The 24,539-nt window shown below is 46.9% G+C and overlaps 1 protein-coding gene across 3 annotated transcripts in view; it reads left to right on the forward strand.

The window, feature by feature from the left end:
* CEP85L (centrosomal protein 85 like) overlaps positions 1-24,539 on the forward strand; it is a 229,008-nt gene that overhangs the window by 88,340 nt on the left and 116,129 nt on the right. For all 3 annotated transcript variants that reach the window (XM_038767385.1, XM_038767401.1, XM_038767393.1), the window contains exon 3: positions 4,594-5,393. In XM_038767385.1, the coding sequence (XP_038623313.1) occupies positions 4,594-5,393 (800 nt within the window). The remainder of the gene's footprint in view (positions 1-4,593; positions 5,394-24,539) is intronic.

Here is a 24,539-nt window from a genome sequence, read left to right on the forward strand (position 1 = left end):
GTATACCTATTGAGTACCTAATACAGTGCTCTGAGCCCAGTAAGCACTCAATAAATACCATCGATTAAATACCATCAAATGGTTGGAACTGCCCCTCTTGGGTTAGTCTTTGAAGGAGCCAATGAGTTCCCAGCCAAAGAAACGAGGTTGATAAGATAATAATAATAATGATGGCATTTTATTAAGTGCTAACGATGTGCAAAGCACTGTTCTAAGCACCGGGGAGGTTACAAGGTGTTCAGGTTGTCCCGTGGAGGGCTCACAGTCTTAATCCCCATTTTACATATGAGGTAACTGAGGCCCAGAGAAGTTAAGTGACTTGCCCAAAGTCACACAGCTGACAATTGGCGGTGGCAGGATTTGAACCCATGACCTCTGACTCCAAAGCCCGGGCTCTTTCCACTGAGCCACGCTGCTTCTCAGATCTCAGGATGACACTACTATGAATCCAGGACAGAGGGAGAGCAGTGGGCTTCATTCATAATAATAATAATAATAATAATGATGGCATTTGTTAAGCGCTTACTATGTGCAAAGCACTGTTCTAAGCGCTGGGGAGGATACGAGGTGATTAAGTTGTCCCACGTGGAGCTTACAGTCAATCCCCATTTTACAGATGAGGTAACTGAGGCTCAGTGAAGTGACTTGCCCAAGGTCACACAGCAGACATGTGGCGGAGGCGGGATTCGAACCCCGTTCATATTCGGTAGCTGTAAAAAAATTCCCCAAGTCCTGGAGTTCTCTAACTGCCTTTACGAACCCGTGAAGGGAGCTTCACCCCCAAGAAAAGGAATGTCTCTCTGCCCAGCAGGGGAAGTGTTGTTTGTGGGGAAGGAAGAAAGATTCCTTGCCCTGTTAAGGGCACCCCATCCAGACAGCGACCGTGGCTCCCAGCTCCGAACGCTGCTGCCGTTGCGTTAGTCGGCAGAGGAGGCTGGAATCAATCAATCAATCAATCAATCAATCGTATTTATTGAGCGCTTACTATGTGCTGGAAGCTTGGTAGATGAGAGCCCTCTTTTACAGGCAACCTTCCCAAAAATAGTGTCCCTGCCAAGGAGAATGAAGCCTCTTTTAATGAAAAATTTCATTTTCTAAATCAACATTGAGTAAGGGAAGTTTGTTTCATATTGATTAAAACCAGGGTGAGTGCATATGTTTAAATTCCTAGGAAGAAACCACATCCACCAGAACCATTAGACTGTACGCTCGTTGTGGGATGAGCCTGGACTGGCAATGTTAACACTGAACTCCATTAAACAGCTCCCATTTGTGTTTGTGTGATTGTAGTCCACTCTCGTAAGCACTTAGTACAGTGCTCTGCACATAGATGCTCAATAAATACCATTGATTGATTGATTGAAAAACCCCTGGTGGATCCGGCCTGGGCTCTGAAGGTGAGAGTTCCTCTAACCCTTCTGAGACCCCCTGCCTGAAGAAGGCAAATTTAATGGGCTGCATAAATCCCAGCCGGTTTCTCTCGTTGCAGCGTGGCATTCGTCCCTTCAGCGGTATAACTTCCAGCCACACAGTATAGGGGGGTGAGCCTGGACTGGCAGTGTTAACACTGAACTCCATTAAACAGCTCCCATTTGTGTTTGTGTGATTGTAGTCCACAAGAGCAAGAACATCAGCGTATTTCCAGTGTCATTTCTGTGTTCTTGAAGCTCTGCCTCTGTGGGGTGTGTGTGTGTGTGTGTGTGTGTGTGTGTATATATATAAAGAGCATGGGGTTTGTGTGTGTGTCTGTGTGTGTATGTATGTATGTATGTGTGTGTGTATGTATGTATGTGTATATATATATATATATATATATATATATATATACATACACATATAAGATCACAGGCTTGGGAGTCTGAGGACCTGGATTCTAATCCCAGCTCTGCCAAATGCTTGTTAGGTGACCTTGGTCAAGTAACTTCTCCTTGCCTCAGTTTCCTCAACTGTAAAATGGGATTAAATTCCCGATCTCTCTCCTGCTTAGTTGGTGAACCCCATGTGGGACCCGGATTGTGTCCAACCCAATAATAATAATAACAATTGTAGGTGCATACCATCATTAAAATGCTATTATTATTATTATTAATTGTGGTATTTGTTAAACATTTCCAATGTGCCAGGCACACTACTAAGCACTGGGGTAGATACTTTCATTCATTCATTCAATCGTATTTAATGAATGAATGAAAGTATCTATCCCAAGATACAAGCAGAGGGGGTTGGACACAGTCCCTGTCCCACTTGGTACTCGTAGTCTCAATCTCCATTTTCCAGGTGAGGTAACTGAGGAACAGGGAAGTGAAGTGACTTCATCATCATCATCATCATCATCAATCGTATTTATTGAGCGCTTACTATGTGCAGAGCACTGTACTAAGCGCTTGGGAAGTACAAATTGGCAACATATAGAGACAGTCCCTACCCAGCAGTGGGCTCACAGTCTGAAAGGGGGAGACAGAGAACAAAACCAAACATACTAACAAAATAAAATAAATAGAATAGATATGTACAAGCAAAATAAATAAATAGGGTAATAAATATGTACAAACGTATATACATATATACTTGCCCAAGATCCCATAGCAGGCAATGGTAGAGCCGGAATTAGAACCTATGTCCTTTTGATTCCAAGGCCCATGCTATAACCACCCCACTGGTGAATTTATAATCACTACAGCGCTTGGAACAGTGGTTCATTCATTCATTTATTCAGTCGTATTTATTGAGCACTTACTGTGTGCAGAGCACTGTACTTGGGAAAGTACAATACAGCAACAAAGAGTTACACATACTAAGCACTTAATAGGTACCGTAAAAAAAGAGAGAGAGAGAGAGAGATGGAGTGGGAAAGGGTAATGCTTGGCCACCTGTCAGACCAACTTGAAGACTTTGCAGCTGGTTGCCTAAGAAGTAATCCTCCGCAATAAGCCCAGCTGAACACCAGAGAGGAGAACCCTGTTTTTTTTTGTTTTGTTTTGTGAAAAGCAGTCAATTTTCCCTTCCTGTTTTACCCCCTCACCTTCACCTCAGCCTTCCTCCAGCCTTGGCCCAACTTGCTCAGGGTATCTGTTTAGCATGGAAATATTATAAATGGGAAATTTACGTATGGATCTGAACCGGCAGTCACAAGCCACAAAGAGATACCACAAATGAAAAGGTTTTAAGAACTGCAGTTTTAAACCTTAGTCTTTGACACTTCCATGTGTGTCACGAATGCTGTGGGAGAATTTTTCAGGAGCGGTGCAAAAATCTCGAGGCTCTTCCCACTTTAAATATGGAAATACCTTCCAAAAGCAAGGCCCATCCATCTCACGTCGGCATAAGCCTTTCACGCGCTTTAATAATATTGGGCCAGAGAACACGTGGCTGAGGAGCAAATGCTGAAAGGTCAGTCTTCCACAGAACAAGTCCTGGTGTTCACTCATCGACAGCTCAGTCAGTGACCAATAAATACGATTGATGATGATGATGATATCATCTTTAAACTAGGAATCAGTAGTCATGGACAGATCAATGTGGCTTACAGTAAGCGTGGCTCAGTGGAAAGAGTACGGGCTTGGGAGTCAGAGGTCATGGGTTCTAATCCCGGCTCCGCCACTTATCAGCTGTGTGTCTTTGGACAAGTCACTTCTCTATTCTATTTATTTTATTTTGTTAATATGTTTGGTTTTGTTCTCTGTCTCCCCATTCTAGACTGTGAGCCCACTGTTGGATAGGGACCGTCTCTACATGTTACCAATTTGTACTTCCCAAGCGCTTAGTACAGTGCTCTGCACACAGTAAGCGCTCAATAAATACGATTGATTGATTGATTGACCAAATGAATCCTTGGCCTCTGACCTTTAACCCCAGGAAAACCTTGGCTCAAACCATCAGTCATTTGTATTTTTTAGGCATTCACTAAGTGCAGGGCACCATACTAAGCATTTGGGAGAGTACAGTGTAGCAGAGTTGGTAGACACATTCCCTGCCCACAAGGGGCTTACAGTCAAGAGGGACTTATTAGGTCTTTCTGCGATCAAAGTCATCTGAGGGTTGATTTCCGTGTACAAAAGCATCAACTGTCCGCAAATTCCAGGTACCAAACTTCAGGTGTTCAGATAGATTTAGACACTGTCAGCCACCCTGACGTCGGGTAGAGGAGGATTCTTTTCTAGGTGGAAGTTTGTTTCATATTGATTAAAACCAGAGTGAGTGCATGCGTTTGAACCTGTGGGAAGAAATTACATCCACCAGCTCATTGTGGGCAGTGAACATTTCTACCAACTCTTGTTATATTGTACTCTCCCAAGCACTTAGTACAAGGCTAAGACCAACTCTTGTTATATTAGCCTCTCCCAAGACTTAGATGAGAAGTTAGCATGATGTTTAGAAATGAAAATGCCACTTAACGTGGCCACGACGTTTATGTTTTGACTTTTCAAGGGACCGAGAGAGCAAGACCTAATGCCGTAAATTCCAGGTTTCTACCCTGTTTTTCTCCGACCCACGTTGGGTTGCCCGGGGAGAGAATGGCGGAGAGTTGGCGAGTCCCCTCCGAGCGGGGCCTCGCCTCCTGGCAGCACTCACATTGCGACCGTGTCTTTCCAGATCACTCGACGTCCAGCGGCCCGTCCTCTTTCAAGCCGAGCCGCTCCGTGGTCAGCCTGCCCACCGCCCACGTGATGCCGTCCAGCTCCGACTCATCCATGTCCAAGCCCGGGGAGGCCCCGTCGGGCGACGGCTCCAGATGGAGCGGCGCGAACCTCCTGCGGACGCCGGGGAGCCGGACCCGGGGGGACTGGGGGGAGTCGGCGTCGCTGGACATGAAGGACCTGCGGCCCGCGCGCAAATGGTCCTCCCTGTCCAGGCTGAGCATCCCCGATACCTGCAGCTCGGACGGGAGCGTGCGGTCGGAGGACTCACGGGTGAGCCTGGGCAAGCCGGGGAGGCCCCGGGCGTCCACCCCGCCGGACCCTCGGACCCTCGGGCCCGCCGGCCTGCACCACAGCATGGAGCTGCTCAAGCTGGACGACAGGGATGGGGACGTGGGCCAGAGGCGCTGCTTCACCCTGGACCGCAAGTACAAATTCGACAGCTGCAGCCAGGAGGCCTTCGGCATCTCTCCGGCCACCCCGAGGAGACACCTCGTAGACATGTCTTACAGTGCCTTACCTGAAAGCAAGCCCCCGGCCCTGGGCCCCGAGGCGTACGACCACAGGTACTTCCTGCTGGGGCAACAGGCCGGAGGACCCACGCAGTCATCCGTGAGGACTCAGCTGTGGCTCAGTGAGCAGTTGAACGCCAACCCTCCAGCCCGTAGGCCCGGGGAAGACTCCTATAGACTGGCTGCCTGGCAGCAACCGCAGCAGCTGGATGAGCTCAGGTTAGGAAGAGAGTCACCACTGCAGGTAAGCCACAGACTGGACAGCCGTTGGTTGTTGCTTGAGGGGTGGCCGTCGTGATTTTCCCCCTCTCGGGCCCAGGGTCTGTGCCGAGGAGTCGTTGCGCTTCTTCGGTTAAGCGTTTTTAGTTTGCGAGAGTTTTTGTTGTGTGTTTCCTAGAAGAAATGTTCCTCTTTGCTGGGATTGTAATGCTAGGAAATGTCCCTTCTGGACCATATTAGTGGTCTGTCCACTATAGGATTCTGACTCAGAACATCTGGTAAAGTTTTTTGTTTTTTATTTTTGTGTGTGTGTGAGAGAGTGAGAGAAAGTGTGTGTGGATGTGTGTATTTCCTATAAAAATGTCCTTCATCACTGGGATTGTAATGCTGAGATTGTATGACCCTTTTGGGTCATATCAGTGGTCTGGCCACTGTAGGATTCTTACTCGGACAGGGGCATCCAGACCCTTGGAGGAATCACGTGCTGTTGGCTGTCCCGGACCCCCCACCCTCATGGGTAGGGATGGCTCTCAATCATGGGACCACTGTGTCTGAGCTGATCGTTCTGGCTCTACCCCAGTAGTCAGCGCAGTGCTGGGCACGAGGTCAGTGCTAAACAGATACACAGTTTTTATTCTTTAAGGTACCTGATCTTATCCTCTCAGTTCATGGGGGAGTATTTATTGAGCACCTAATAGGTGCAGAGCTCTGTCCTAAGGAGACAGGAGAACACGGTGAAACGTACACTATCTCATAGGCCAGAGATCAACTACTGGCCCAAAAGACGCAGGGTCTACATTTTCAAATAAAAATGATAAGGATTGTGGCCTGTGCTAAGCACTTCCAGGTGCCAAGCACGCCCTGTACTAGATAATGAAGTTGGACATAGTAATTGTCTCACATGGGGCACCCAGTCTAAATAGGAGAGAGAACAGGTATTTACGTCCTCATTTTACAGATGAGAAAACTGAGACATAGAGAAGTTAAGCGATTTTCCCAAAGCTGGCAAGAGGTGGAAGTTGGGTTGAGAATCCAGGTCCTCTAACTCCCAGACCTAGACTGCCGCTTCTCAGGAAGGGTATAGAAAGACCAGGAACAGAGGGTTAATTTTAGTTGATCTTTTCACTGGGAAGGCGTAAAATTGTGAGCCCATTGTTGGGTAGGAACTGTCTCTATATCAATCAATCAATCAATCGTATTTATTGAGCGCTTACTGTGTGCAGAGCACTGTACTAAGCTCTTGGGAAGTACAAGGTGGCAACATATAGAGACAGTCCCTACCTAACAGTGGGTTCACAGTCTAAAAGGGGGAGACAAAGAACAAAAGCAAACATACTAACAAAACTAACACTATATGTTGCCGAATTGTACTTTCCAAGTGCTTAGTCCAGTGCTCTGCACACAGTAAGCGCTCAATAAATATGATTGACTGAATGAAAGGTATTTTTTTTTCATGGTGTTTAGTAGGCATTTGTAATGTTTCAAGCACTGTTTTAAGTGCTGGGGGTCGGTGGAAATTAATCAGGTTGGACAGCATCTCCATCCCACATGGAGCTCCCAGCCTAAGTAGAAGGGAGCGCAGGTATTGACTCCCCATTTTGCAGATGAGGGAACTGAGGCCCAGAGAAGTGAAGTGACTGGCCCAAGGTCTCACAGCAGACGATTGGCAGAGGCGGGCTTAGAACCCAGGTTCTCGAACTCCCAGGCCCGTGCTCTAGCCATCAGGCCACACTGCTTCCATAGATCACAGCCTCAGAGCTGTGAGACAGAGGTAGCAGAGGGACAGCCCACTGTTGGGTAGGGACCGTCTCTATATGTTGCCAACTTGTACTTCCCAAGCGCTTAGTACAGTGCTCTGCACACAGTAAGCGCTCAATAAATACGATTGAATGAAATGAATGACAGGAAGGAAGGGTTTCCGAGCCTAGAAGGTCAGCTGCCCAGAGTAGGGCTTGCTGCTGTCCCGGAGCCACTGCCCCAGCTTCGCGGCTGGCCTTGGTTGTTTGCGATCTGATCTTCTGAACTTTGCAGTTTTAGGTCCAAGCCTGCTCTGTGACCTTGGACAAGTCACTTCACTTCTCTGTGCCTCAGTTTCCTCCTCTGTAAATGCCACAGTCTGTAAAATGCAGATCTTAGACTGTAAGCCCTTTGTGGAACAGGGATGGTTTCTGACCTGATTATCTTGTATCTTACCCTGTGCCTGGAACAGTGCTTGACATTTAGTGGCTTAGTGGAAAGAGCCCGGGCTTGGGAGTCAGAGGTCGTGGGTTCTAATTCCGGCACCGCCACCGACCAGCTGTGTGACTTTGGGCAAGTCACTTGACTTCTCTGTTACCTCAGTTACCTCACCTGTAAAATGTGGATTAAGACTGTGAGCCCCACGTGGGACAACCTGATGACCTTGTATCTACCCCAGCGCTTAAACGGTGCTCGGCACATAGTAAGCGCTTAACAAATACTAACATTATTGTATAGTGGGTGCTTAATAACAAATACCACAAATATCCGAGCCAGAGGATACTGAAACCAAGGTGGCACTCATCTGAAAAAAGAGAAACAGCATGACATAGTGGAAAGAGCATGGGGCCCAGGAGTCAGAAGACCTGGGTTCTAATCCTGGCTCTGCCACTTGACTGCCTTATGACCTTAGGCAAGTCACTTCACTTCTCAGTGTCTCAGTTACCTCATCTGGAAAATGGGGATTAAGACTGCAAGCCCTGAGTTGGACATGGACTGTGTCCAACCTGATTAGCTTGTATCTACCCCAGCACTTAGAACAGTGCATGGGACAGAGTAAGCGCATAACAAATACAATAAAAAAAAAAAGCTCTCCGGCTTAGTGGAAAGAGTGCGGGCTTGGGAGTCAGAGAATGTGGGTTTTAACCCCCGTTCCTCCACTTGTCTGCTGTATGACCTTGGGCAAGCCACGTAACCTCTCTGTGCCTCGTTATCTCATCTATAAAATGGGGATTATGACTGTGAGCCCCACGTGGGGCAACCTAATTACCGCGAATCTACCCCAGCGCTTAGAACAGTGCCAGCACATAGTAAGCGCTTAACAAATACCACTGTTATTATTACTCCCAGCCAGCCGAGCTGCAGTTTGCCCAAGCGATTTGCCCAAGGTCACATAACAGCTGATCCAAGCTTCTGATGCCTGAACCCTATCCCCTCCCAGGGGGTGACCCCCCCATTTCTTGACTGTGAGCCCACTGTTGTGTAGGGACTGTCTCTATATGTTGCCAGCTTGTACTTTCCAAGTGCTTAGTACAGTGCTCTGCACACAGTAAGTGCTCAATAAATACGATTGATAGATTGATTGGAGGCGTAAATCCATGTGGAGCTTGGAATGTTGCCACCCTTAGTAGATGGACAGAAATGGGGTCCTCCAACACAGAGATGAGTGAGAGGAAAAGGAAGAGAAGGAAGGGTAAGAACTGGCCATGAGGGATGTTTTACTCTTCCGAGGCCACTCTGGTTTTGTGTGCTTGCTGCCGCCGCCACTGCCACCACCACAGACAGCGGTTACTGTGGGGCTGCCTCTGGGTATCTGGGTTAGTGCTTAACAAATACCATTATTATTACTATAATAATAATAATAATAATAATAATGATGGCATTTATTAAGCGCTTACTATGTGTAAAGCACTGTTCTAAGCACTGGGGAGGTAACAAGGTGATCAGGTTGTCCCATGGGGGGCTCACAGTCTCAATCCCCATTTTACAGATGAGGTAACTGAGGCACAGGGAAGTTAAGTGACTTGCCCAAAGTCACACAGCTGACAATTAGCGGAGCTGGAATATGAACCCATGACCTCTGACTCCAAAGCCCAGGCTTTTCCCACGGAGCCACGCTGCTTCCCTATTCCTACTATTCCCTATTCCCTACTATTAGATAATGATAATAACCCCAACACCTAGTATAGTGCATGGCATATAGTAAGCACCTAACAAATGCTGTTAGAGAAAGAAACCCCCAAAAGACTGAGGCTGGGCAGAGGCAGCCAGGAGCGGCTCCTGCCTCTTTACCCTTTGCACTGTTGGCCCCGGTCAGCCAGGAGGAGAGGAGCCTGTGTCCCCGGGTGGGACCCACCATGCTCTGGAGAAGCTGGTAAAATAACTGCCCCACTTCCACACCCCTTAGCCTAGAAGCTTTATGGTGTTGGGTTGGAAATATCAGCTATACTCAGTCCTTTTGAAAATGGTATTTTTTAAGTGGTATTTGTTAAGCGTTTTTAGTATGTGCCAGGCACCGTACTTATTTGTTAAGCGTTTTTAGTATGTGCCAGGCACCGTACTCAGTGCTGGGGTAGATTCAGGGTAATCAGGTTGGACACAGTCCATGTCCCACATGGGGCTCACAGTCTTCATCCCCAGTTTACAGATGGGGGCACTGAGGACAGAGAAGTGAAGCGATTTGCCCAAGGTCACATAACAGCAGACAAGTGGTGGAGCCAGGACTAGAACCCAGGTCTTCTGAATCCCAGGCCTGTGCACTATCCACTGGGCTACTCTGCTTCTCTTTTGTGGGTATTTTGAGGATAAGTTGCTGTTTCAAGTTGCTAAACAATACAGTTTAAAGAATTCATTCGTTCAATTGTGTTTATTGAGAGCTTACTATGTGCAGAGCCCTGTACTAAGAGTTTGGGAGAGTACAATATAATGATAAACAGACACATTCCCCGCCCACAACAAGCTTACAGTCTAGAGGGGGAGACAGGCATTAATATAAAAAATTAAATTACAGATATGTACATAAGTACTGTGTGGCTGGGAGGGTGGAGATTAATAATAATAATAATGATGATGATATTTGTTAAATGCTTACTATGTGCCAAGCACTCTTCTAAGCACGGGGGTAGATATAAGGTAGTCAGGTTGTCCCACATGGGGCTCACCGTTCTTAATCCCCATTTTACAGATAAGGGAACTGAGGCCCAGAGAAGTGAAGTGACTTGTCCAAGGTCCCGCAGCAGACAAGTGGCAGAGCCATGACCTTCTGACGCCCGTGCTCTATCCACTACTCCAGGCTGCAGCAAGTCAGGGGGATGCAGAAGGGAGTGGGAGAAGTGAGTGGGGGAAGCTTGATGATGGTCTTTAGCCTGAAGAAAATAAAACTTTTGTCAGAGGAGACCTGATAGTTGCCACACCCAAGACTTAGTTTTGGACCATTGGAATTTGACCGTAAAGCATTTTCCTCTCGAGACAAGCAGATTCTGGCCCTTTTGGAGTGACCAGTGATGGCCTTTAGTGCCAAACAAGGGGCGGGGAGGGAATGGGCTTGTTTTAATTGTGTAAATTAATAATAATAATTGTGCTGTTTTTAAGCACTTACTGTTTGTCAAGTAATGTGCTAAGCACTGGGGTAGATGCAGGCTCCTCAGGTGAGACCCAGGCTGGTCCCGAGCCTTGAAAACCCCAGCTCTTGCCGAGAAAAATTGAAGTCGGAGAGAGTGAGAGAGGCTGAGAAGCCTTCAGGCATCCATTAGGAGCCGCCGACTCACCCTTTCTGTTCCCAGCTAAACGTTCTTCAGCTCATGGGAATCCTCCCACCTGGAGCTTTTATTTTTAACCCTGGGAAAATGCTATCGCCTAGGAAACTAGAGCCTCTGCTGAGCAAACCCACCTCACAGGGACGTGCCATTCGTGTGTAAGTGGGAACCTAGCTGATTCCATTTTGAGGAATTCCACTTTCTCTTAGAGCATTTAGTTCTTCTCCAGCTGGTCCCTACAGTCTCTTCCAACATGGAATTCCCTTCCCTCTCCTGGTGATGAGCCCAAGGGGAGGGACAGAACAATCAGGCCCCATTTCCACTGCCCCGTTAGGCGTCCAACCCAAATTCCCAACTGGGAAGTTGTCTTCTGTCCCTCTCCCTCTCCTCCTCCTCCTCCTGCTCCTCCGTTTTCTTTTGGAGGTTAAACCCACACTCCTAGACCTAATGTTCCCGCTGAGGTAGATAAAGGATCACCAGGCATTTTGATCCTTCTGCCAATCACATATCTTTTAAGAATAGAATGAAAGCACAAAGGGAAATGGGACAGTGTATTATAGAGGTCTCTTATTCTCACCTGCAACTGATATCTCAGCTTTAACTTATTTCCTTTAAAATATTTCAGACTATCTATCTATCTATATCTATCTATCTATATATAGATATATAGATATATAGATATATAAGGGAAGCAGCATGGCTTAGTATATAGACCATGGGCCCCTCTCCCCCTCGTCCCCCTCTCCATCCCCCCCATCTTACCTCCTTCCCTTCCCCACAGCACCTGTATATATGTATATATGTTTGTACATATTTTTTACTCTATTTATTTATTTTATTTGCACATATCTATTCTATTTATTTTATTTTGTTAGTATGTTTGGTTTTGTTCTCTGTCTCCCCCTTTTAGACTGTGAGCCCACTGTTGGGTAGGGACTGTCTCTATATGTTGCCAATTTGTACTTCCCAAGCGCTTAGTACAGTGCTCTGCACATAGTAAGCGCTCAATAAATACGATTGATGATGATGATGGGCCTGGGAGTCAGAAGGGCCTGGGTTCTAATGCCGACTCCACCACGTCTGCTGTGTGACCATGGGCAAATCACTTTACTTCTCTGGGCCTCAATTAGAGAAGCAGCGTGGCTCAGTGGAAAGAGCCCGGGCTTTGGAGTCAGAGGTCATGTGTTCAAACTCTGGCTCCGCCACTTGTCAGCTGTGTGACTTTGGGCAAGTCACTTCATCATCATCATCAATCGTATTTATTGAGCGCTTACTGTGTGCAGAGCACTGTACTAAGCGCTTGATTTAGAAGTGAAGAAAATAAAACTTTTGCCAGAGGAGACCTGATAGTTGCCACACCCAAGACTTAGTTTTGGACCATTGGAATTTGACCATAAAGCATTTTCCTCTCGAGACAAGCAGATTCTGGCCCTTTCTTCGCTTTACTTCTCTGGGCCTCAGTTACCTCATCTGTAAAATGGGGATTAAGACTGCGAGCCCCCCTGGGGCAACCTGATCACCTTGTAACCTCCCCAGCGCTTAGAACAGTGCTTTGCACATAGTAAGCGTTTAATAAATGCCATTATTATTAATTACCTCATCTATAAAACAGGGATAAGAGTGGGAGCCCCATGTGGGACAGGGACTGTATCCAACCTGAATAACTTGTGTCTACCTCAGTGCTCAGATCAGTGCTTGGCACATAGTACGTGCTTAACAAGTACCACAGTAATTATTATTATTACTCTAGCCTTTAGTACCGTACAGTACACCTAGTAAGCTGGTTGAAGAGGAATGTGCTCCTGCTCACTCTGTACAGTCCAAGGAAACCCTGGGTTGCAAGAGTGAGATGTAGGGGATACCCACTTCCCCTCACTACCAGTTAAGGCCCTGCGTGGGTGGGATCTGGTAGCACAACAGCTCTTATCGCCATCGCCGCAGTGCTCAGGGCAGGAATCGGATAGTTCTAAAAGTGAACCGATGCCTCCACATGATTATCCCTGGTGTCTCCTCTGCCGCCCACCTTCTGTCTCTCCTTGACGCTGCCAACCTCTTGCTCCACCCCACCTCGCCCACTCACCAACTTGGTCACACCCTCGACCTAATCACTCCTACCGCTGCACTATCTCCACCCTCACCAACTCGGAAATCCCTCTCTCTGATCATAACCTTCTTACCTGCCTCCTCACTTACGCTCCTCGCCCCTGTAAATCTATATTACTACCTCACAGAGACCTCCACTCTCTCGACCCCATCCATCTTTCTGAGCGCCTCACACCCCACCTCGCTTCCCTTTCCTCTCTACCCAATCTTGATGATCAGATTACTGCTTTCAACTCTCCTCTCTCTACTCAGCTCGACTCCCTTGCTCCTCTTTCCCTTCACCGCTCTCGTACCACTAACCCACAGCCCTGGAACACTGCCACTGTCCACCTCCTTCGCTCTTATGCTTGAGCTGCTGAACGCTGCTGGCGAAAGTCTAAACACCAAGCCAACCTCATTCACTTTAAGTTTATCTTTTCCTGCCTGAACTCTGCCCTCTCCTCTGCCAGACAAAATTATTTCTCCTCCCTTATTGACACCCATGCCCATCATCCCCGTCAGCTCTTCCGTACATTTAACTCCCTTCTCAGGCCCCCTGTTCCTCCCCCTCCTCCTTCCCTCACCCCCAACGATCTGGCCTCCTACTTCATTAATAAAATTAAATCCATCAGGTCTGAACTCCCCAAAGTCACTCCTCCCTCTTCTCCAACCCTCTGGCTCTCAACCCTCTCTGCTTCTCTCTCATCCTTCCCAGCAGTATCCTCAGGTGAGCTCTCCTCCCTCCTCTCAAGTGCTACTCCGGCCACCTGTGCTTCTGACCCCATTCCCTCTCATCTTATGAAATCTCTGGCTCCGTCCCTCCTCCCCTCCTTAACTTCCATCTTCAACCACTCTCCACTGGTTCCTTCCCCTCTGCCTTCAAACATTCCCACATCTCCCCCATCCTAAAAAAAAATCTGTTGACCCCACCTCCCTTTCTAGTTATCGTCCTATCTCCCTCCTACCATTCCTTTCCAAACTCCTTGAACGAGTCATCTACATGCGCTGCCTCGAATTCCTCAACACCAACTGTCTCCTCGACCCCCTCCAATCTGGCTTCCGTCCCCTACATTCCACGGAAACTGCCCTCTCAAAGGTCACCAAGGACCTCCTGCTTCCCAAATCCAATGGCTCCTACTCTATCCTAATCCTCCTCGACCTCTCAGCTGCCTTCGACACTGTGGACCACCCCCTTCTCCTCAACACGCTATCCAGCCTTGGCTTCACAGACTCCGTCCTCTCCTGGTTCTCCTCTTATCTCTCCGGCCGTTCATTCTCAGTCTCTTTTGCGGGCTCCTCCTCCCATCCCCCTACTGTAGGGGTTCCTCAAGGTTCAGTTCTTGGTCCCCTTCTGTTTTCTATCTACACTCACTCCCTTGGTGAACTCATTCGCTCCCACGGCTTCAACTATCATCTCTACGCTGATGACACCCAGATCTACATCTCTTCCCCTGCTCTCTCTCCCTCCCTTCAGGCTCATGTCTCCTCCTGCCTTCAAGACATCTCCATCTGGATGTCTGCGCGCCATCTAAAACTCAATATGTCCAAGAGTGAACTCCTTATCTTCCCTACCAAAGCCTACCCTCTCCCTGACTTTCCCATCACTGTTCATAGCACTACCATCCTTCCCGTCTCACAAGCCCGCAACCTTGGTGTCATCCTCGACTCTGCTCTCTCGTTCACCCCTCACATCCAATCCGCCACCAAAACCTGCCGGTCTCACCTCCGCAACATGGCCAAGATCTGCCCTTTCCTCTCCATCCAAACCGCTACCCTGCTGGTTCAATCTCTCATCCTATCCAAACTGGATTACTGCATCAGCCTCCTCTCTAATCTCCCATCTTCCTGTCTCTCCCCACTTCAGTCTATACTTCACGCTGCTGCCCGGATCATCTTCATGCAGAAACGCTCTGGGCATGTCACTCCCCTCCTCAAAAATCTCCAGTGGCTGCCTGTCAACCTACGCTTCAGGCAAAAACTCCTCACTCTCGGCTTCAAGGCTGTCCATCACCTCGCCCCCTCCTACCTCACCTCCCTTCTTTCCTTCTACAGCCCAGCCCGCACCCTCCGCTCCTCTGCCACTAACCTCCTCAATGTGCCTCGTTCTCGCCTGTCCCGCTGTCGACCCCCGGCCCACGTCCTCCCCCTGGCCTGGAATGTCCTCCCTCCGCACATCCATCAAACTAGCTCTCTTCCTCCCTTCAAAGCCCTACTGAGAGTTCTCCTCCTCCAGGAGGCCTTCCCAGACTGAGCCTCCTCCTTTCTCTCCCCCTCATCCCCCTCTCCATCCCCCCACCTTACCTCCTTCCCACAGCACCTGTATATATGTTTGTACATATTTATTACTCTATTTTACTTGTACATATTTACTATTCTATTTATTTTATTTTGTTAATATGTTTTGTTTTGTTGTCTGTCTCCTCCTCCCCCTTCTAGACTGTGAGCCCACTATTGGGTAGGGACTGTCCCTATATGTTGCCAACTTGTACTTCCGAAGCGCTTAGTACAGTGCTCTGCACACAGTAAGCGTTCAGTAAATACGATTGAATGAATGAATGAGAAGCAGTGTGGCAAAGTGGAGAGCACGGGTGTGGGGGTCAGCGAAGCTTCTTTGGTGCTGAGGTCCAGTTAGTAACACTTATGTTATTGATTTGCTGTTTCCTATTTCCTTGGCAACGTGCCCACGCTTTTAGATGTAAGAGTCATCTGGGTTTCTGTTTCCTTCTTTGAGAAATAGTCACGGGTTCCTGAATTTTGTTGCCGGTTTAAGGCACACACAAAATTGACTCCCTACAGCTTTCCCATATTACTAGCAGCACTGAAAGTAAGCCAGAAAGAGCCTGAACTCAGCCCCAGTAGAAGAGAAAGACTCAGAACAACTTTTCCGTTTGAACAGTTTACAGGCAGCCAGGAAGGGGCCATGTTGCCCGTTATAATAATAATAATGATGGCATTTATTAAGTGCTTACTATGTGCAAAGCACTGTTCTGAGCTCCAGGGAAGTTACAAGGTGGTCAGGTTGTCCCACGGGGGGCTCACATTCTTAATCCCCGTTTTACAGATGAGGTAACTGAGGCCCAGAGAAGTGAAGTGACTGCCCAAAGTCACACAGCTGACAATTGGCAGAGCCGGGATTTGAACCCATGACCTCTGACTCCAAAGCCCGTGCTCTTCCCACTGAGCTAGCCCAGTCCCACCCTCGCTCCCTCTTCTCTCCTCTTTATCCTCCCGGGGCTGCCGCAGCTGCGGTGATGGTGGCAGGAGTCGGGGGGATGTTTGAGGGAGGAGGAGGAAGCGGAAGACTTTAGGTCTGAGAGGGAGGGCCTTGCTCCTAACAGCCATTGCGCTGCTCAGATTGCCACCCTGAGCTTTCGTCAGGCTCTGGGGAGAACCATTTCTGGCTGCATGGGGGAGAGGGCAGAAGGACGGCGAGCTCTTTCTGGGGGGTTCCTCTCCCTCCTTGATATGTAGAGGTGGGGAGAGGGCAGGGGACGGGACTAGAGCTTCCAGCCTCCGGTCCCACCCGTCACATCATCACTTTGTGCTATATGCCCAGCATACGGGGTGACATCACGGATGTTCTGTTAAGCCCTTTTAATGAGTTTTACCCCCAGTTATTATTAGGTGCTGTGGACTTGCAGAGATCACTGCATTGCTCTTTTCAAAGTCTTAGTTATTCCACACATTATTCTATTTATTTTGTTTTGTTAATATGTTTTGTTTTGTTGTCTGTCTCCCCCTTCTAGACTGTGAGCCCATTGTTGGGTAGGGACCGTCTATGTTGCCAACTTGTACTTCCCAAGTGCTTAGTACAGTGCTCTGCACACAGTAAGCGCTCAATAAATACGATTGATTGATTGATTGATAGTACAGTGCTCTGCACACAGTAAGCGCTCAATAAACACGATTGATTGAATGAATGAATCTTCAGCTTCTGGGGTTGCTCTTGTCTGGGAGTGGACAGGTTTGGATTCTTCAGGGAGAATTGGATTTCTGCAGACTATCCCAAATCCAGCTATTTATTTTTAAGAGCTATTCATCCTTCTGGAAAAAAAAGCCCCCCTTCCCCACCCCCTCCCCAGGCAGAGATATTTAGCGGCACCGGGCAGGGTCTTTGTTTAGTACATTTCCTGTGTGACTTGGCTTATTGTATCATCAGTAAGGGTTTACAGCAGCTTCATAAATATAATGTCTTTGTGTAATGGGCCTGGGACTGCCAATCTCAGAACAGAGCCGTGTTTGTAATCAAGCTGGCATCCGAGGAACATCTTTAATATTCTGGGTAAAAAGGCAGGAGGCTTGAAATAATCTATTTCAAGTTTTTGTTCGGTGAAATCTTCCCAGGACTCCCTTTTCTTGGCACAAGCCCTCCGGGTAATCTGAAGTGTGAAATTAATCTGGCAGAGGAGCCAAGCTTTGTGGCGATTCCTCTGAGTTTTAAATAATAAGCAGGGACATAAGGACCACCACAAAAAGCAGGACATTGAGTAGCAAGCAGGTCCCTGCCTCTGTTCCGTGGCCAGATCCATGTCCCGGACAGGCCCGCCCTCTTGTGCTTGGAACTGGAAATTCATTCATTCAGTCGTATTTATTGAGCGCTCACGGTGTGCAGGACACTGTACTAAGCGCTTGGGAAGTACAAGTTGGCAACATATAGAGACGGTCCCTATCCAGCAGTGGGCTCACAGTCTAGAAGGGGGAGACAGACAGCAAAACAAAACATATTAACAAAATAAAATAGAATAAACATGTACAAATAAAATAAATAGAGTAATAAATACGTACAAACATATATACAGGTGCTGTGGGGAGGGGAAGGAGATTGATTCCTACTTGCTGACCCAGTTTCAGGAGAGAGTTGGGGCCTCTGTTCACCCTGTTGTCTCAGGTTTCTAACTCTGGCTTCTGCTCCCCAAGGAGTGGGGAAAAAAGGCTACAGTAACTAATGACTTTTACATGAGCTTGCATCTCGCTGAAATCAGCCACCTTTGGGAAGACCAGGTTTTGAAAATGGTGTTACTACCCTGCGGCAGTCTAGTAGTAATAGAATTTAGTAAGTTTTAGCTATGCGCAGAACGATGTACTAATTATTTTTTATTAATATCTGTCTCCCCCTCTAGACTGTAAGCTTGTTGAGGGCAAGGACGGGGTGTTGGATGGGGAAAAGACAGGTGCCTGCAAGCCAAACAAGCGTTTGAAAGACCCAATTAGTCTGGACTCAAACAATGTGGTGAAACAGCCGTCAATTGCTATATAGTAGAGTGCCGGGGAGGGAAAAGATGGAGGGAAACAAAGGGATGCACTTGCAGTTGTCCACACCAGTAATGCCCCCCTCGTCCCCCTCTCCATCCCCCCATCTTACCTCCTTCCCTTCCCCACAGCACCTGTATATATGTGTATATGTTTGCACATATTTATTACTCTATTTATTTATCTATTTACTTGTACATATCTATTCTATTTATTTTATTTTGTTAGTATGTTTGGTTTTGTTCTCTGTCTCCCCGTTTTAGACTGTGAGCCCACTGTTGGGCAGGGACTGTCTCTATATGTTGCCAATTTGTACTTCCCAAGCGCTTAGTACAGTGCTGTGCACACAGTAAGCGCTCAATAAATACGATTGATGATGATGATGATGATGATGATAATGTATTCCTCTGAGCAGTGGTTTGCTGCTAATCAGTTTGTGGTACACCCCTACCGTGAGTTTAGGTAGCCAGCGCAGTCTCCAACTTGGTTTTGGGCAACATGTTCTTCTTCTTAAGTGTCTGATTCTACACCTGTTCCCAGTATGACGCTGGATCGGTCGATCATGTGGTCATTGTGACTTTCTGTGTTAGGTGGTAGCAGGCTCACGAATGACCCCTGTGGAATGTCGTATGTGCCTTCTGGTTTGACATGGTTCATGTATACTTCCTTTTAGTATATATAAGTATAGATACTATAATTACATTATATAATCATATAATATTAATTACACATTAATATATAATACATAATATATTAAAATATAATACAATATAGTATATATTAATAACTATGGTGTTTAAGTGCTTATTATGCGCCAAATACTGTACTAAGTGCTGGGATAGATACAAGATAATCAGGTCCCACATGGGGCCTTAGTATATATAAGTATATATAAGTTCATATATACTTTCCTTTCCCTTCCCTTGAGAAGCAGCGTGGCTCAGTGGAAAGAGCCCGGGCTTGGGAGTCAGAGGTCATGGTTTCGAATCCTGGCTCCACCACTTGTCAGCTGTGTGGCTTTGGGCAAGTGACTTAACTTCTCCGTGCCTCAGTTCCCTCATCTGGAAAATGGGGGTGAAGACGGTGAGCCCTACGTGGGACAACCTGATCACCTTATATCCTCCCCAGTGCTTAGAACAGTGCTTTGCACATAGTAAGTGCTTAACAAATGTCATTATTATTATTATTATTAGTCATAGAATCCTCATTCATTCATTCATTCATTCAATATATTGAGCTCTTACTGTGTGCAGAGCACTGTACTAAGTGCTTGGGAGAGAACTATAATAATAATTATGATATTTGTTAAGCACTTAGTATGTGCTGAGTACTGTTGTAAGTGCTGGATATATAACATCTGACATATTGCCTGCCCACAACGAGCTCACAGTCTAGAGGGGGAGACAGATATTAATTGTGTATGTATGTGTTTGTGTGTGTGTATTATGTGGCATGAATAAATCTAGCCCCACTTTTGATCCCCTAGCCATGGCATAGTGGATAGAGCACAGGCTGGGAGTCAGAAGGTCATAGATTCTTGTCCTGACTCTGCCACTCGTCTGCTGCAGGACCTTGGGCAAGTTACTTCCCTTCTCTGTGCCTCAGTTATTTCCTCTGTAAAATGGGGATTGAGACTGTGTGCACGTGGGACAGGAACTGTGCCCAACCTGATTTGCTTGAATCCACCCCAGTGGCACATAGTAAGCATTTAACAAATTATTATTTTCTCTCCTCAGGGCTACGTAAGTTACTTTTCCCATTAACTCTTCAGTCATGATAGCTGACGCCAAGTTATGAAACCCAGGATGTGGATGGATTCAGTTAGCCTTCTCCTTCCTGATGTCCCAGGGCCCTCCCCGTTCCTCCTTATTCCGTGGCAGGGCAGTGGCTTCACCCTTCAGGGTCATCAGCGATTAACAGTCTAGGGAGGCATCCCTTCCTGACTCACTTCTTGGGTTTTCAGGTAAGGACATCAGACTGAGCAGTGCCATCCCGAGTCAGTCTCCGGATCAGATCCGTGGTCCAGCCATTAGATTAGAAATTCCTCAGAAGCAGGGAACTACATCTCTTCTGATGATAATGGTGATGATGATGGCATTTATTAAGCGCTTACTATGTGCAAAGCACTGTTCTAACCACTGAGCACCGTTCTTATCATCTGTTGACTCTCTGAGTCACCAGAGAGGAGCAGCATGGCCTAGTGGAAAGAGCACGGCCCTAGAAGTCAGAGGACCTGGGTTCTAATCCCGGCTCTGCCACTTGCCTGCTGCGTGACCTTGGGCAAGTCACTTCTCTGTGCTTCAGCTTCTTTAACTAGAAAAAGGGGATTCGGTATCGGTTCTCCATCCTGCTTAGTCTCTGAGTTTCATGTGGGCCGGGGACTGGGTGTCTGACATGATTAACTTGTATCTACTTCAGTCAATCGCTTAGAACAGTGCTTGACACAGAGTAAGTGCTTAATAAATACCGTAATATTTACAATAACCCAATACAATGTTCTGTACAAAAATAGGTACTCAATAAACTCTGTTGAATGAATGAAGGAAATTCAGCCCAGGATTATATCTCTGATAAGGACATCATATTGGTCTCCATCCAGGGTAATAATAATAATAATAACTCTGGTACTTGTTAAGCACTTACTGTGTTCATTCTGTCATTCAATCATATTTATTGAGTGCTTACGTTGGAAAGTACAATTCAGCAACAGAGACAATCCCTATCCATTGTGACTCACAGTCTATGTGCCAAGCACTGTTCTAAACACTGGGTTAGATCCAAGTGAAAGTGTTGTACTTTACCAAGTGCTTAGTACACAGTAAGTGCTCAAATACTATTGACTGATTGGGGTTGATCTCCTAGGTTCACACATCATAACTCGTTATGGATTTATCTTCTGTGAATCCATCAGAACTTTTCTTAAGCCCAGTGACACTTTCTGCCAGCCCACCATCCTACATTACAGATAAGTGTTCATAAAAAGACCCACCTCAGGCTTCCACCTAGAGTTTCCAGTATTCTACCAGTCTTGGCTGTGGGAGGGAGGGTCAAGCAGAGGCATACCCATACCATTCGTAGCTTGGGCTAGCGAGCGAAAGGCAGTCTGCTACAAGTCAAAAGTCACAAGTGCTGGGCAGCATCGGCGTGGGAGAGTCGAGGACGGAGACTCGAGTTGACTGTGTGGAAAAAGGCAATGGTAAACCGCTCCCATATTTTTACCAAGAAAACCCACTGGCTATACTACCAGAACAGTTGCAGATGGAGCGTGGGGCATTCTGGAAGAGATGTGTCCATGGAGTCGCTATGGATTGGAGACAACTCGACGCCTAAGACAGGACAGAACATAAAAAGGCATAATTTCTGGGCCAGATCCATGATCCACCCTGGCCAGGGCTTTGCCTCTGCTTAGAGGAACCATGTTCTAGCTGCCCACCCAGACACCCACCTTCATGGTTCTGGATGAACCAACTGACACCCCAAACTCTCCTAACTCTTTCCTGTCATCTGTGAACCTATCAAAGTTCTCCTCTTTAATTTATGGCCTTGTTCCATTTTTCTTAGCGACTATCCAGGATGAAGGAGGAAAATGTAATCATGCTAGGCAGGACCGAAGAGCTCGTCCAGTCCCTTGTTTTTTCTTAGGCTGTCCAGTCCTCTCCGATCCCTAGCGACTCCATGGACACGTCTCTCCCGGAATACCCCACCTCCATCTGCAATCGATCTGGTAGGATTGCTGTAGAGTTTTCTTGTTAAAAATACAGAAGCGGTTTACCATCGCCTTCTGCCACGCAGTCAGTTTGGGTCTTTGCCCTCGACTCCCTCCCATGCCTCCATTGCCCATCACAGGTGAGTTTTGACTTGTAGCGGGTTGCCTTCCACTCGCTAGCCACTGCCCAAGCTAAAAATGGAATGGGTGTTCCAGTCCCTTCTACTGCTGTTCAAAAACCCTGCTTTTCTTGGTCTTCTCTGATGTTATGGTGTTTGCATTGGTTGCTTTAGATAGTGCCTCTCTCAGGAGAGCACTTTGTCTTCCCTCTCCCCTCCTCCCTCCCATGGTAGTAAGCCCCATGTAGGCAGAGAACGTGTTTTTAGGGAAAACAAAAGCAGAACTTGAAGGCCTCAAACGATTGTTCTGATTTTGTCCCTTAGACCTTTGCACTGACATTTGACTGTAAGCTCAGTGTGGGCAGGGAACGTGTCTACCAACTCTATTGTACTCTCCCAAGCGCTTAGTACAGTGCTCTGCACACAGTAAGCACTCAATAAATTCCACTGATGGAGAGGACAGTTAGTAGGTGCCTAAAACCCAGTGGGAAGCAGAAACTGTCACTGTGCAAGTCAGAACAAGGAATGAAACCCAGGAGCCTTTTGTAAGTTGACAGGTGGGAACCCCAAATGTCAGTGTCTGTAATAAAGTAATGCATCTGTTGTTGTCGGGTGAGTTGCTTGCTTAATTATTAAAAAAGCAGCAAAAATTACAAAGCCCACTTCACCTGTTGTATATTGATTTTTTTATTGTGCTTGTAAAAAGGGTGTATCATAGAGAGTAGAGCAGTTCTCTTAAATTCACCATGTTTTCAAGATGTGAATATGATCAATTGCATGATTCATACGTAATGTAAGAGTAATATGATATATATATATATATATATATATTTAACCAACCAATGCATAGAGAGGCAGTCTAAACATCAGTCTTACAACTCTTTCATGTACTATTATAAATTAATGTTAGAATTCTCTCCTCACAGATTTGAGCGTATTTTTAACATCTGGTATTTGTTCATTTGAAGTCCAGCCGCTTGTTAATATTTTTCTTAGAGAACCGACTCGTCTCTATCCAAATTACTCATTCAGCAGAATGGGTGACAGTGAATAAGGAATCACAATGCCTTTTGCCATTTTACGTATGGCCATTTTATCTTTGGGATCAATTGGTACTTGAAAGGGGTAGAGAAAAGATAATGAATTCTTCTCGGTTAACTCCCAAGACAAAAATACACTTTCCAAATGAAACCTTCCATTTGCTGTTGTTATAAGGAGTAAAGTCAAGAGTGGCAGGATTTCCCGGTTAGCTTTTCTACTCCTCTTGGTGCAGACATTTTTCTGGTACTTGGTTGTGCTGCTTCCAAAGGGAGAAGGGATCGGCGAATGGTTCCACAAGAAAAGCACTTATACGGTGCGCACCCCTCCCTCTCATCAGGATTTCCTTTTCACACTCTGTTTAAATGTCTGGGTGTAGTTCAGCTCTATGGAGGAGCTCTGAATCTGTCTCCCCCCACCACCCAGCAGTCTGTCACATCTTCTGGCCATCTCCTGACCCATTTAGAGCCTTTTATTATTATTATTGTTAATAATAATAATAGTATTTGTTAAACGCTTACTATGTGCCAGGCACTGTACTAAGTGCGGGGGGAGGTACAAGCAAATCAGGTTGGACACAGTCTCTGTCCCACATGGGGCTCGCAGTCCCAATCCCCATTTTACAGATGAGGTGACTGAGGGCCAGAGAAATGAAGTGATTTGCCCAAGGTCACACACAGCAGACAAGTGGCTGGGCTGGGCTAAGAACCCTTGACCTTCTGACTCCCAGTCCTGTGCTCTATCCACCACACCGTGCTGCTTCCCCACATGGTGAAACACCTGTTGAAAAGCCTCCTTCACTGCCTCTCATCAACCTCCTGATGAGCTGAGCCAGGCAATCACTAGTTTTGTCTTTGTTTTTTCTTATAATACTTGTTAAGCGCTGTGTGCCAGGCACTGTACTAAGCGCTGGGGTAGATACAAGATCATCAGGTGGACATAGTCCATGTCCCACGTGGGGCTCACAGTCTTAATCCTCATTTTACAGGTAAGGGAACTGAGGCACGGAGAAATGTGACCTCACAGACCAGTGGTGGAGCAGGATTAGAACCCAGGTCCTTCTGACTCCCAAGCCTGTGCTCTCTCCACCGGGAAGCAGCTTGGCTTAGTGGCTAGGGCAGGGGCCCAGGAGTCAGAAGGACCTGGTTTCTAATCCCAGTTCTGTCATATGTCTGTTGGATGACCTTGGACAAGTCACCACTTCTCAGTGACTCAGTTGCCTCATCTGTAAAATGGGGATAAGAGCGTGACCCCATATGGGACAGGGACTGTGTCCAACCTGATTAACTTGTATCTACCCCAGGGCTTAGAACAGTTCTTGGCACATAGTAAGCGCTTAACAAATACCATCAACGTCATCATCATCATTATCATCCACTAGGCCACGGAGGGACAACACCATGCTTTCCCGAAAGCTGAGCCTCCTCATATTTGGCTTTCTGTGGGAGGTAGCCTTCCTTTTCAACTGATGCTCACACATAGGT

Source organism: Tachyglossus aculeatus, chromosome 2 (assembly GCF_015852505.1).
Source record: "Tachyglossus aculeatus isolate mTacAcu1 chromosome 2, mTacAcu1.pri, whole genome shotgun sequence".
NCBI classification, from domain to species: domain Eukaryota; kingdom Metazoa; phylum Chordata; class Mammalia; order Monotremata; family Tachyglossidae; genus Tachyglossus; species Tachyglossus aculeatus.